Below are 14,224 nucleotides of genomic sequence, written 5' to 3' on the forward strand. Positions count from 1 at the left end.
TGAATCCGTACAATCAGAAAAAACTGGTTCCAGAAAAAATAAACGTATAATAATGGTACTGACACACCCTGAAATTGGCCCTGAAATACAGCTTCGTGAGAGACATGTCTAAATAGAGCAAAACAAGTAAGATTGCTCATAAAGAAATGCGTTCCAAATCGGGTTTGAACGTAATTTCACTAGCAGTAAGACCAAAAATAATCATCACATAATTCTTTATAACGTTATTCCAACAGCTCAAAAGTTATAGCACTTAGAAAATTGCAGAAAAACGAGCTTTATTTGCGCGATTGCTCATATCTGTCTTCTAATAGCAGTGCGTGGTATCGATGTATATGAAGCTTATGTACGAGGGTCGTTTGAAAAGTCCGTGCAAAAATAAAAACTACTTAATTTTTTGGGGTAAACCTTTTTTATTTTTCAACATAGTCTTCTTTTAGGCTTATACACTTCGTCCAACGCTGCTCTAGTTTGTTGATCCCTTCCGAATAATAGGATTTGTCCAAGTCTGAAAAATAGCCATTCGTTTCTGCAATCACCTCCTCGTTTGAATAAAATCTTTTTCCCGCTAGCCATTTCTTCATATTGGGGAACAAATAGTAGTCCGAGGGAGCCAAGTCTGGAGAATAGGGGGGATGTAAAACGAGTTGGAACCCTATTTCCATTAATTTTGCGACCACAACTGCTGAGGTGTGAGCTGGTGCGTTGTCGTGATGGAAAAGGACTTTTTTGTGGGCCAATCGTGGGCGTTATTCTTGCAGCTCGGTTTTCAAACGGTCTAATAACGATGAATAATATGCACCTGTAATAGTTTTACCCTTTTCCAGAAAGTCGATGAGGATTATTCCTTGCGAATCCCGAAAGTCAGTCGCCATAATCTTTCCGGCCGAAGGAACGGTCTTCGCCTTTTTTGGCGCAGATTCCCCCTTGGTAACCCATTGTTTAGATTGTTCTTTGGTCTCAGGAGTGTAGTGATGTATCCATGTTTCATCCACAGTGACGAAACGACGCTTAAAGTCCTGCGGATTCTTCTGGAACAGCTGCAAACCGTCCTTGCAACACTTCACACGATTTCGTTTTTGGTCAAGCGTGAGCAATCGCGGCACCCATCTTGCGGATAGCTTTGTCATGTCCAAATGTTGATGCAAAATATTATGTACCCGTTCATTCGAGATGCCCACAGCACTAGCAATCTCACGCACCTTCACTCTTCTGTCATCCATCACCATATCATGGATTTTATCAATGAATTCTGGAGTACTAACCTCAACAGGGCGCCCAGGATGTTCAGCGTCACTTGTGCCCATATGGCCACTCCGAAAATTTTGAAACCACTTATAAACTGTTCTAATCGATGGGGCAGAGTCACCATAATGTTTATCAAGCTTCTCTTTAGTCTCCTGAGGCGTTTTGCCTTTCATAAAGTAGTGTTTAATCAACACACGAAATTCTTTTTCGTCCATTTTTTGAAAATCACTCGACTTCCTCGATTCAAACAAATGCCAAACACAAAGAAATAGACCGATCTGGCTGAAACTTGGTGTGTGTTCTTCCAAGAGATGCTACTAACTAAACATAACCTCGATACGCGCCAGTGGTGCTATCTCTCTGACTTTGCACGGACTTTTCAAACGACCCTCGTATTCACGAACAAGATACCGAAATAGATTCCGAGTTGTTTCAATTTGAGTCTTCGTAGGCTAGCTTTTGTCTTAGTGCTTCACCACCTCCGTCAAAATTTGAGGAATGCTCTCTATGTTTAATATTTCCAGATTAGCCTTATAAACTCCTTTTATAGTAGTAGGTCAGTTTTAATTATTAGCTCTTTTTTCTGGAATAATTTACTTAAACGATGCAATATTCCCCTTCCTTCCTGGGATATCTAATTTAAACTTACTATATATATATATATATATAGAAGTATGGAGCTTAGCTCTCACAATGGCGCCCGCTCTTAATTTGTACACAATATATGTATAAGCAAAAATCTCTTAGTAAGTTAGGTTCCCATTTGTGTTTCATTGGCTGTAATTGAAATAAGTTAATCATTTAATACTAGTATTGTTAATTAAGGTCAACAAAAACAAATTTAGAACGTTGTTGTTTCAATTGTTTGTAGTCTACAATTAAGGCAAATTTAAGAATAACTTAATCATTTAATAAGAAACAAGTGTTAATTAAAATCAATTCTAGATGTATTATTATCTGTTTTCTTTAATTGAATATATGTATATACTTCTATAACAATTACTAACCAAGTACGATATCTCGGACTACATCTTGACAAACGACTTACATGGAACCCCCAAACGAGACTCAAACGAATTGACCACAATCTGAGGTATAAAATGTTAAAAAGACTACTCGACAAACGTTCAAAACGGATCCTGACAAACAAACGAACACTATATACCGCTCTACTTGCCCCAATATGGACGTACGGAATACAACTCTAAGGAAGCGCTAAAAAATCGATCATCAATCGACTTCAAACCTTACAGTCAAAAATTCTAAGAGCAATAGTTAACGCTCCCTTCTACGTCTCCAATCACACAATACACTCTGATCTAAATGTTCCTCTCGTCTCTGAAATAGCCCCAATCTCGATACACAAAACTCCACTCAAATCTACACAATCATTACAATCCCAGAGGATTGTTTGTAGACAACTTTTCTTTTTCTGTTGTCATAATTTTATTAGACCAGTTTGCACAAGTGTTGCTCTTTTTTTATTGGCTTTCTGTCTACATTATTTGACCTTTAGGTGTTATTTTCGTAGTTCCACTCTTCCGCACCTTACATCGTCGTACAAGTTAATAATATAACTCAGTAATATAATTTTAATCAATCAAGTATTAAAAATTTTAAATCAATTAACTTTAAAATGTATAAACGAAGTATGTTTTCAACTTTTTTAATAAACAGAATACAACTGTTTAGATAAATTTAATGTACATAAGATAACAATTGTATCCTTCGCGAACGTAGGTAGCATACATAGTCTTTAGATGATAACCTGCGATTCAATTAAAAATAATAATAATAAAATAAAACTTTGCATGCAATTCACATAACGTAGAAAACAGAATTAAATTTTTGATTATGCGCACGTAACTCCGATATTGAAACATTTTGGCAAGTTATTACAAAAATAAAATGACCCTGTTACGGCGAGATTCCGTTCTGTTCAAACCTGCATAAATCGATACACTGTTTGCCCGGTTTCCACCAAACAATGCTTGTCATTGCTTATGTTTTATGTAATCTGTACTTATATTTTATTCTAATTTATTTATTATTATTCATTTTTTATTATCCTTGAACACTAAAATGCTTCACAATATTAAAAAACGTTTCGCCGGTCTTCTGACAAAGATTGTGCACCCCCAAATTAATTTTAATTTGCTATGGATCCTCTTAGTGGTTCCAAGGACCCCCAGGTAACCAAAGAAACCCTTTAGGAAACAATGTTCTTGTCGAATTCGAGACTTTATATTATACTTTATAGTATGTTAATATAGTAGTACTTTATAGTACTATATAGACTTTATAGTATGTTAATATATTAGTTGTTAAATCATGTTGTTAGGGTTGCTGTTATATTTCCAAAGGAAGGGGACAGACTAGCTCAGCTAGCGGCACTCAGTTGCTTCTTATCGTTATTCACTGCCCATCATATCACAATTCATTCTGTTAGTCTCCAAACGCATTAATATTCGTCAAATAGTTGCTTCAAGCCATACCTCTTTCAGCAATCTTGCTGTAGTTTACACTTTTATGAAGTAACTAATCAGAACCATTAGTTTCTGGACGTTTCTGAGTTCATCTTATAACTGGTCACCTTATAACTCCTCACCATTGAGGACATAATAATATCAAACAAAATGTATTGTTGTCAACTCACCTCGAATCAAGTTTTCCTTTGTGGAAGGTGCAAATATTGTTGATTTATAACATTTAATTAATAAGAAACTTGTTTAATCTTATATTGTATTTTACATGAAGTTATCTCTGTTATTTGTTCGGTATAGAATCAAATAGAATTTGAGGATGATTATTAAAGGACTAAGTACACGTAAATCCATTTAAATATTACAGAGTTTCATTATTTAGATATTAATATTTATTAAAACTTAGCTCCCTTGGAATGATTTTGCTCAATGAAACCTACTAATGAATGCATTAGGTATCATCTTTAATACACAAGCTTAATATTAAAACAGACTTACAAAATATCTGTCTTCTTTATTAATAATTAATAAACAAAAAATAATGCAAGACATTTTCTTTTTAAATTATTTAAAACATTTTAAAAAAATTTAAATTTATAAATTATTTAATTTCTTTTATTTATATTTAAAAGTTATTCTAAGAACCTACCAAGCTAATACAGTAATAGGTTACATTAATTCCACGACAATTCTCTAACTTAATTAAATATTTACAAGAAAACGTAAATAAAAAATAAACTTACCATTTCTAAAGCTTGTAACTCTTAACATGACATATTTCTGCTATAAATAAGAAATATTTATTTACAGTTTTATTTTTTTAAAAGATAGCTGTAAAAGAGTTTTATAAAATTTGATAACATCAATTATGAAACGATTGATTTGCTCTATTGGGTAGAAATAATTAAATACATTACAGTAGCTTCTGGATTTGATGTAACGTACTCGAACAGACTATTGTCTGTGTTGTCAGTAAATATTTGTTTAAATATTTAGGTCTTAAGTTTCTTTTGGCAGAGAATTTAAAGCTTCAGATATATTCCATCAAAAGACTCTTTTTTACGATGCCATAGCATTGAACATTGAGCTACCTTCATTAGAATCTTGGTACTAAAGCCTAGATAAGTGATTCTTAACCGGTGTTCCGCGAATATGGTCCAAGTGTTCCGCGAAATTTCAATTTTAAATGTATTGAAAAATTAGAAACTTAAGAAAAATACAAAAACAAAAAAATCATTCCTTTTTTTTTAAATTTTGAATTTTCTACTACCAAAGCTGGCCTATCTTTTTAAGTCATAGTCTTTTACAGCATTTTTCCAGTGGAAGTGAATTAGTGATAGGCAAAATCGTTCATTTCAATGAACGAGTCTGAACGAGTTTTTAATTTTTTAATGTTAGTGTTCCGCGAGAAAAATATATACATAATTGTGTTAGATTGATTGTGCATTTTTGAAACTATAAATAGATTTATGGACATCGACGTTTTGCTTTACATACTTCGTGGATTAATACAAATAATTTACTACAGTAGATATTATAATAAATTGAGCACTCTGCTGCAGGTATTGGACACAATAAACAACTTAACTAATTTTAACATATTCAAGTACGTATTTAATAGCTTACATCTGGCACAACTTATAAAAAAATGTAAAACTTATTCCTTCCTTTGATTTGTTGTGACTATTACTTAAAAATAATTACAGTTAAATATCTTTTCAGATTTCTTTGAGTTTTAGCAAATTTGTTTTACTGTTTCAATATTAGTTTTCTCTTTTAATTGGGTTAATTTAATTAAGTGTAATTAAGATTTTTTGCGCAATTGTTAACTTCACATTTTCTTTATAGAATTAGGAATAAGTAAATAATTAAAAACTCAAGAATTAAAAACTAAAGAAGTTTCAATATCAAATAATATCAAGCCTGTGATTCAAAAATTAAAGAATAAAATCCCTTAATTCTGTAATTAAAATTTTCATTTTCCATTTTTGGGTCTTTTTAATTTCTTGAAATATTCTATTACGAATATTACATTTTTATTTTTATTTTTTTTATAGGATTTACTGCTGAACTTGACACCACTAAATACTGGAATAGTTCACGTAAGTGCTCAGCCGACACCAGCCAGTCAGGATCCACCTAGTGATCACTCTTCAATGTGTTTCGAACAAACCCAACACTATCATACACCGCTAGTAAATCCTTATTATACAAGCACCACCTACGCTAGTGTGAGAACTGAATCACCAATTAGGAGAGGTCAGTTTTTTTAAATGTTATTTTTAATTGCATCTAGAGTAAAACCAACATTCATTAAGCTGTATCAGATTGATCTTTCTTTAAGATTTAATTCAATTGGGTTAGAGCATATACTAACCCGTTTCGAATAAATAATTATTTTAGATGTTCATCATACGAGTATGTGTTCAGATTGAATTAATATTTAAATTTTTATTATATATGTATATACCCACGAGTTCACTTTGAAACCAGAGTTTCAGAGTGGGTCCAGAGTATGTGGACCCACATAAGTCTCGTGAGTCACCAACATGGTTAAATGTGAGAATAAGGTGGTCCTATTTAAGTCTAGAGAGTTGTCAACATGGTTAAATGTGAGTGTAAGGAGATCCTACATGTCTTGTGAGTCGTAAACATGGTAAAAAGTGAGTGTAAGGAGATCCTACATGTCTTGTGAGTCGTAAACATGGTCAAAGGTGAGTGTAAGGTGGTCCTATATAAGTCTTGTGAGTCGTAAAAATTGTTAAATGAGAGAATAAGATGGTCCTATGTAAGTCTTGTGAGTCGTAAACATGGTAAAAAGTGAGTGTAAGGAGATCCTACATGTCTTGTGAGTCGTAAACATGGTCAAAGGTGAGCGTAAAGAGGACCAATATAAGTCATGTGAGTCGTCAACAAGAATAAATAAATGATTAATTCACGACTAAGGCTAACGATTAACTTAAACAACTAAAAAAAAACAATTAACGACTAAATTAGTCGTCGCTCAATGACGCGACTAATGGAATTAGTCATCTATTTTTGGACGACTAATGTTATTTAGTCGTGGCTCTTGTCACGACTAACCTGAATTAGTCACCAATTTTAGGACGACTAATCTCAATTAGTCGTCAATCATATGGTGACTAATCTGAATTAATCTTTAGTCGTGATAAATTCCACGACTAAAACTAACCTTTAGTCGTTAGTCGTAATCGGTCTGTGACTAATTTAGTCATGAGATTAGTCGTTAGTCGTGATTGAAGTTTTGCCCAACTCTGTTTGAAACTATAAGAAACCTATTAATTGTTAATTGTTCAACAGTTATGATGATATACTCTGGGCCAAAAAAGTCTGAACACTATCCTAAATTTTATTACTTTTATTATTATCTTAGTAGAAACTTCTTTTATTTCCAAATGAAATATACTATTCGGTAGAGGGGAACCAGAGTTTTCATTTTATATTCTATCTTTTATTTTTGTTCAACAGGAATATCACAATTAAATGTTTAACAAAACAACACCACAAACGAATGCAAAAAAAGTCTGTGAACACTTGGCAGATAATAAATCATTCTTAAACATTGTACGTGTATTATATTTATAAATTTTAAAACCTTGTAGGACCTCCTTTGTTCCCTATCACTTCCAACAAGCGAGCTTTCATCGATCCTACTAATTTTGTGGTCGTCAATGTTGGAATTTTATCCCATTCTTCTAAAATAGCGTTTTTTGAATGTTCTCGGTTTCTTATTTCTCTTTTATTTATTTGGCGACTGATTTCATCCCATAAATGTTCAATTGGGTTAAGGTCTGGCAATTGTGGAGGGGTGTTTAGGTGCCGAGGTGTATTATATAAAAGCCATTCACGAGTTTTTAGTGCGGTATATTTCGGGTCGTTGTCTTGTTGGAAGACAAACGTTCCCTCCAACCCTAATTTTTTTGAACTTTCTCTTAAATTGCGTCTTAATATATCCACATACACATATTGGTCCATCTTACCATTAATTAGATCTAACTTGCCCACTCCTTTAGCACTCATGCACCCCCACACCAGAATGTTGCCTCCCCCATGCTTAAAAGTTGGCTTTATATTTTTCATTTTCATAGCTTCATTTTGTTTTCGCCACACTTTTTGTCGTTCATCAGACCCTCAAACATTGAATTTCGACTCATCTGAAAAGATTACGGTTTCCCAGAAACTAGAAGGCTTAGAAACATATTCTTTCGCGAAATCCAATCGGCGCTTACGATTTATTTTATTGATAAAAGGTTTTTTCCTCGGGACTCGACCGCAATAATCGTATTCCTGTCATTTATTTCTAATTGTCTGCGGTGTAACGCTTACACCGTAACCACTTGATAATTCTTGACTGATTTTTTGAGCGCTTGTCCTGGATTCTTCTCGAAATGAATCGTTTATGAAAGAAATTAAGTTTTGGTGGCCGTCCACTGCGAGGCCTACTAATCACATTTCCGTACTTTTTAATTATATTATGCACCGTTGAAGGGTTTTTTTGAACTATCTTCCCTATTTCTCGAATACTTTTTCTTTCATTTCGCAACCTCATAATAAGTTCACAAATTGGTCTGAGAACTTCCATATTAGTGGTTAAATGTATACTAATTAGATTATTTATTCACAAAACTGACTGTTGTGGTTTCTACAATACAATAGAGAACTTTGAAACTTTATTCAATCGTTTTTCTGTTTGTTATCTCAATGTTTTTACACATTTATACAGCTGTTCACAGACTTTTTTTGCATTCGTTTGGGGTGTTGTTTTGTTAAACATTTAATTGTGATATTCCTGTTGAACAAAAATAAAAGATTGAATATAAAATGAAAAACTCTGGTTTCCCTCTATTGATAGTAAGATAAGATAAGATAGTAGATGGGACGGGACCTATGCCCCAAGGCACCGCAGCCACAGAAGACTTATTGAACTAGTCCCTTCTTAGTTCTAGTAGGCGAACCCTCCCCTCCTAAAGAGGTCAAGGACTTTCCCTACTAGTTCTTTTTGCGCTACTATCTCCTTCAGCCTCAACGTTCCAAAGGTTTCATAGCGCAAACGTTCGATTGCAACGCAATCGAACAACAGATGAGAGGCCGTTTCCTCCTCTTCCTGACATAATCTGCACAACGGCTCCGAGCTGATAAGCCCCACCTTGCGCAGATGCTTCTTGAACCTACCGTGCCCCGTGAATAGGCCTGTAATCAGAGTAATCTGATTTCTGCCCAAACACAGGGTCTCTTTGGATCTTTGCTTACACAGCCAAGGCATCAAGGTCTTGCTGTGTTTAACCCCAGGACACATCACCCAGTTCTTTTCGTGCTCCCTCCAGATCCAATCTCTGAGAGCCGCGCGAGCCGAACCCCTGGAGATCCCCAGGACAGGCTCTGGACCGATGAAAGGAGTGTTAGCCCCATTCCTGGCCAGATAATCAGCTTTTTCATTCCCTTCAATACCCACATGACCCGGCACCCATTCCAACCGAACTTTGTTGTGCCGCGCCAGTAGTTCTAGGGCCTTCCTGCATTCCCAGACCAGGGAAGAGGTGATTCTGAAGGATACGAGAGCCTTCAGTGCAGCCTGGCTGTCCGAAAAGATGCGAATCTCCCTATTTCTAGGTTCCATCCGCAGGTTTTCCTCAGCGCATATTTTAATAGCAAAAACCTCGGCCTGGAAGACTGTGACGTATCTCCCAAGAGATCTCTCAATGAGTACCTCGGGTTTAACCCCATACACTCCAGACCCAGTCCCACAGTCCATCTTGGAGCCATCGGTAAACCAAATGCCTCCCTTCCGATACTGATCCCTCTATCGAATAGTATATTTCATTTGAAAATAAAAGAAGTTTCTAATAAGATAATAATAAAAGTAATAAAATTTAGGTTAGTGTTCACAGACTTTTTTGGCCCAGTGTATGTACTCGTAGCTCTACATTGAACTTCACAAACTTTTTTTATAATACCCTGAAGAAGGTAGTAAAAATTACCGAAACGTTGGTATTAAGCAAAAAAGTTGTTTTTATTCAAGACCGCACCTCGATATTCACCAAAAATCATAAACCTATTAATTTCTTCTGAATTTGACCATAATTTTTTAAATCACTTAAATGATCTGAATTTTGCAATCTTAATTTAAACACTTGAAATTTTATTATTATTAAACCTATATTTGATTTAAATTAATAAGGCTTTCTCATTATTAAGTTTGATTTAAGTTTTGTTTATAAATTTGTTATTATTAAAAGAGCTTTAATTATTGCAAAAAAACAGGTGTTTTTGGAATAACAGGCGAATTTTATCGATTTAAATGGCATGTACATAAATAACGAATTATTGAATGTGAACTAGAAATATCTAAGTGGTGTAAAAGCGATATACTATTTGGTTTAATCAAAACCAAAGACACGTATTTGAATGTTCACTAAAGCTAACCATTCGAAAAATATAAACAAAACTTGCTTCTTTTTAATTTATAATTGTTAAAATTATATCGAATAAAATTAAAATATTACATTTTTTATTTAAATTTGATTTAAATTTCCAAAATCTAGACATTAATTTTAATTTAATTTCCTCACAAAATAGGGTAATCGACATTATAAAGCCTACATAGAATGCTTAATTATTTAGAAATAATGTTAACTGATTACTTCATTTAGTTATTTTGGCGACAACGATTTCTAGGCCATCTGCGCCACAGTTAAATTGTAAGTCTCATTTAAAACAAAACGATAAGTTCTTTTTTTTTTGTAGCAGAATCAGTACATTCGGATGATGCAGCCCACAAGGATGCAGTTTTAGACGATTTGAGCGATAATAGCAGCATGACTGGAAGTCTGTCAGGTGGTGTTGTTGCTGGACGGCAAGGACAGAGTTATTCAACTTTACAATTTAGAAGTTTACAGAATACTCCTATAGCTAATGGAAGCGCAGGAGGCTTCTATGTGGCAAACGGTAGTGCAGTCAACTTGGGAAGCGTTACACCATATGCAGTAACAGGGCCAGATTCACCAATTAGAAAAAGATATCATACAGCGCCTAGAGAAAAACATCGGGTTAGATTTTTGGATCTGCTTCCATTTATGCTGCATTAAGTGTCCTGTTACTCTTTTTCTATTTTTGTTTTTTATTTCTTATAGTTGGCTCCCCCAGCGGTGGCCTGGAATATAGCTCCAAGTATGGGGCAATCGTATAAATGTAGAGAAGGTGAACTGATACCTATACCTCGTTATTGTTTGCGGGTTGTTCAGAAGATTGGTTCTTGTCATGTTGGCGAAGTAAGTAAAATTTTATTGTAATTTAATAATTACAGTAAATCTCTCGTCGTTCCATCCATATCCTTAAGCAGTTTAATAGTTCCCGTCACCTTTTTCCAATTAAGACTCGGCAACTCCTAGTTTCCTCTCTTATATTCCCCCATTTCGACTGTGGTTGTTTAGTGTATGGCGGTCTTTCTGGTGATATTGAAGCTAAGCTCAAGCGCCTCATGAACTGCTTCATAAGATTTATTTTCAGCATTTCCAGAGACTCTCGCATTTCGCACTGCTACGATGAGTTGAAGTGGCTTTTTCCTGTCTTTCGCCGCTAATATCTTTTGGCTTCTTTCCTTTTTCAAGTCATCCAGTCTCAAAGGCCTTCCTATATTTTTCAACTCCTTAAGTTTAAATCCTCCATCCATTCCCGTAACACTAGATCTCGCTCATCCGATCACTATATTCCCTCTCACCGTACCTCATCCTTTGACAAGTCCTTCCTAATACATGCTACCTCTCTCTGGAACTCCTTGCCTGCTCCTACCCTTTCCATCTTTAAATCCCGTCTATTCAGTTATCTCCTTTCTATTCAGCTTCCTCCGAAATTCGAATTGTTTTAATTTATTTCCTTAATTTTTATTGTTATTTTGATTTTCACTTTTTGTAAATACTTATTTATTTATTTATTTTCTTTCAATCACAGGCCAAACTGTTAAGGCCTCTAATTGTACCTGTTTTATTCTTAGGGGACAATTGTCCCAGAATAATAAATTTCTTTTCTATTCTATTCTATTCTAATACAGTTCTGAGTAAATAATAAATAATTGTTTCAATATCGTAATTTATTTATGGGATATTATTAGTAATAATTGGTCCTTAATTACCGATAATTAATTATTTATTTTAATGGAATTGTTAACCATTTACGATTAATTATAGCCGAGTACTAATATTTAATACCAGCTATAGCATGCAAACAGCAAAGTTTGCGTAAAATTTACGATAACTCAACATTATTTTATTTATTTTAAAGGCAATTATGTGCGAGATGGAGGGCGAAGAAGTTGGTAAAGGGAAGGTAGTTGTGAAAACCATGCGAGGAGATTGTATTCGAGAGATGAAACTGTTATCTAGTTTGAATGATCAAAATGTAGTTAGAACTATAGGGGTTTGTACTGCTGAACAACCACCCTGGGCGATCTTGGAGTATCCTGCAGATCTTGGAAATCTTGAACAATTATTAACAACTAATGAGACACTCAAGTAATTACATTTTATGTATTACAAGGACTATTAATATTTTTTTGAGTACCTAAATTTGTGTTTAATGCAGATAATAGTTATTGTGCATATCGTCAAGTGTGCTTGATGCTTTAATTTTAGTAACTAAATTAGTTTGGAATCAATTTAAATATGGCATTCTTATTTATTGAAGATTCGAATTTATATATATATAAATATATATAAGTAGCCATAGCCACTTATTATTCCATAAATATGGATATTCCATTGCTAAATATCCAACATAACCGAGCCACAGCACCTTTATTGGTTTTCCATAATTTATGCCCAATACTCACTAGCAAACTTTCTGCCAATCATGCATTCCTACGATTAAATACATTCATATCAACTTCAACTCATACCAAATATACTTGCATCCCAATAAATACCTTCATTCTAACCACAGCCACATTCTAACACAACTAAAATAACGAGTTGGGGTGGAGTACTTGAATTTCCTCTAACCCATTAGACTTAAACCTAACAGGAAGCTGTGACTAGACATAAACGAGGTCCATCGGACATCAACAATAAATTAATCATTATTATATTTTTTTAAATAAAAAATTTATTAGTTCTTGCAGGACTAATAAATTTTCTGAGAATATGATACTTTCATAATTGAAATTTTAATATTTTATTGAAACAAAATTTCTTTTATGTGAATACTTATTACATGATATGGTAATGTGTCTAAAATCTTCATTCTGTTGACATTGTTCACATAGAGGGGAAGGACACAGACCCAATCTATTCATGTAGGCCTTACAAACTGCATGATTGGCTCTTAGACGACTTACCATCGTGACCACCTTTTTATCCACACTTAAGCACTTAAACTACACTGTTTTTTTAAAGAAATGGATGCATAGATTTATAAAAATTGCCTTTAATTCAGGTAGTATTCTTCTCTTGCCATTTTTGCACTAACATCTTTCCTAAAAATCTTTTTAAATCTTCTAAATTGGCAAGGAAATGTAGTCTATTCTTTCACCGTTAACTGTTGCATCCTTTGCAATTGAGTCTACAATGTCAGTTGTTCTTCAAACTACAGGCTACAGGGTCCCTTTACCCAACTAAAATTTACTATAATCCCATTTTCCTGTAACAAACCGCGTCTAAAATGTCTTTATATTTCTGTGTAATGTTCTATCTATTCTATTTCATGTAATGAATACATGTTCTATCTCACTGATAGAAGGTGATAAACACTTCTTTTTGAAAAATAATTAATGAAGACTAATTAGTGAAGGAAGGGATTAGCTATGCGGTTAGCGTATTGGGCTCCCACGCTGAGGTCCCGGGTTCGAATCCAGCTGCTGACCCTTAGATTTTTCTCTTCCTAGGAGCTTCTTACAGCTCACTGTCCGGTGATGGACAGTGTTGTCTGTAACGAGAGAACACTGTTCGGAGGCTGGCAGTGCACTGAAAAAAGCTCTGGGCGCCAATAACCTTAGATGTTGACGCGCCTTAAATCATTAAAAAAACAAAAAAAACTAATGAATACCTAATTACCTAATGAATTGATGATGCATCATGAATACTTTTTGAAATTCACAATGCGCTTAGAATTGTATATTTATTTATTTTTAATTACAGATGCGGGTGTTTAATGTTTATGACTTTACAAATAGCTTCTGGTATGAAATATTTAGAATCAAAGAATTTGGTGCATAAAGATTTGGCTGCAAGGTATTATTATTAAATGAATAATTTTTGGATTTCATCTGAATGTATTGTAAAATTAACATTTATATGTTTTGGTAATTGAACCATTTACTTTATAGGAATTGTTTAGTAGGTAGAGGTTATACAATTAAAATAGCAGATATAGCAATCTGTAATCCAATGTACGAGAATCATTATAGTGCAATTGGAGGCAGACCACCTGCTCCTATTAGATGGCAACCTTGGGAGAGTATATTGCTGGTAAGCTCTTCAGAC

General features: G+C 34.1%; 1 protein-coding gene across 4 annotated transcripts in view; it reads left to right on the forward strand.

The window, feature by feature from the left end:
• LOC141449757 (discoidin domain-containing receptor 2-like) overlaps positions 1 to 14,224 on the forward strand; it is a 471,131-nt gene that overhangs the window by 449,374 nt on the left and 7,533 nt on the right. For 3 of the 4 annotated variants that reach the window (XM_074119490.1, XM_074119491.1, XM_074119493.1), the window contains 6 exons: positions 5,789 to 5,990; positions 10,497 to 10,798; positions 10,883 to 11,020; positions 12,030 to 12,259; positions 13,880 to 13,972; positions 14,068 to 14,209. In XM_074119490.1, coding sequence (XP_073975591.1) covers positions 5,789 to 5,990; positions 10,497 to 10,798; positions 10,883 to 11,020; positions 12,030 to 12,259; positions 13,880 to 13,972; positions 14,068 to 14,209 — 1,107 coding nt within the window. The remainder of the gene's footprint in view (positions 1 to 5,788; positions 5,991 to 10,496; positions 10,799 to 10,882; positions 11,021 to 12,029; positions 12,260 to 13,879; positions 13,973 to 14,067; positions 14,210 to 14,224) is intronic. The other variant, XM_074119492.1, reaches the window with a different exon arrangement.

This window comes from Rhodnius prolixus, unplaced genomic scaffold, assembly GCF_049639745.1.
Source record: "Rhodnius prolixus isolate KJV_2025 unplaced genomic scaffold, Rpr scaffold_2, whole genome shotgun sequence".
NCBI lineage: Eukaryota > Metazoa > Arthropoda > Insecta > Hemiptera > Reduviidae > Rhodnius > Rhodnius prolixus.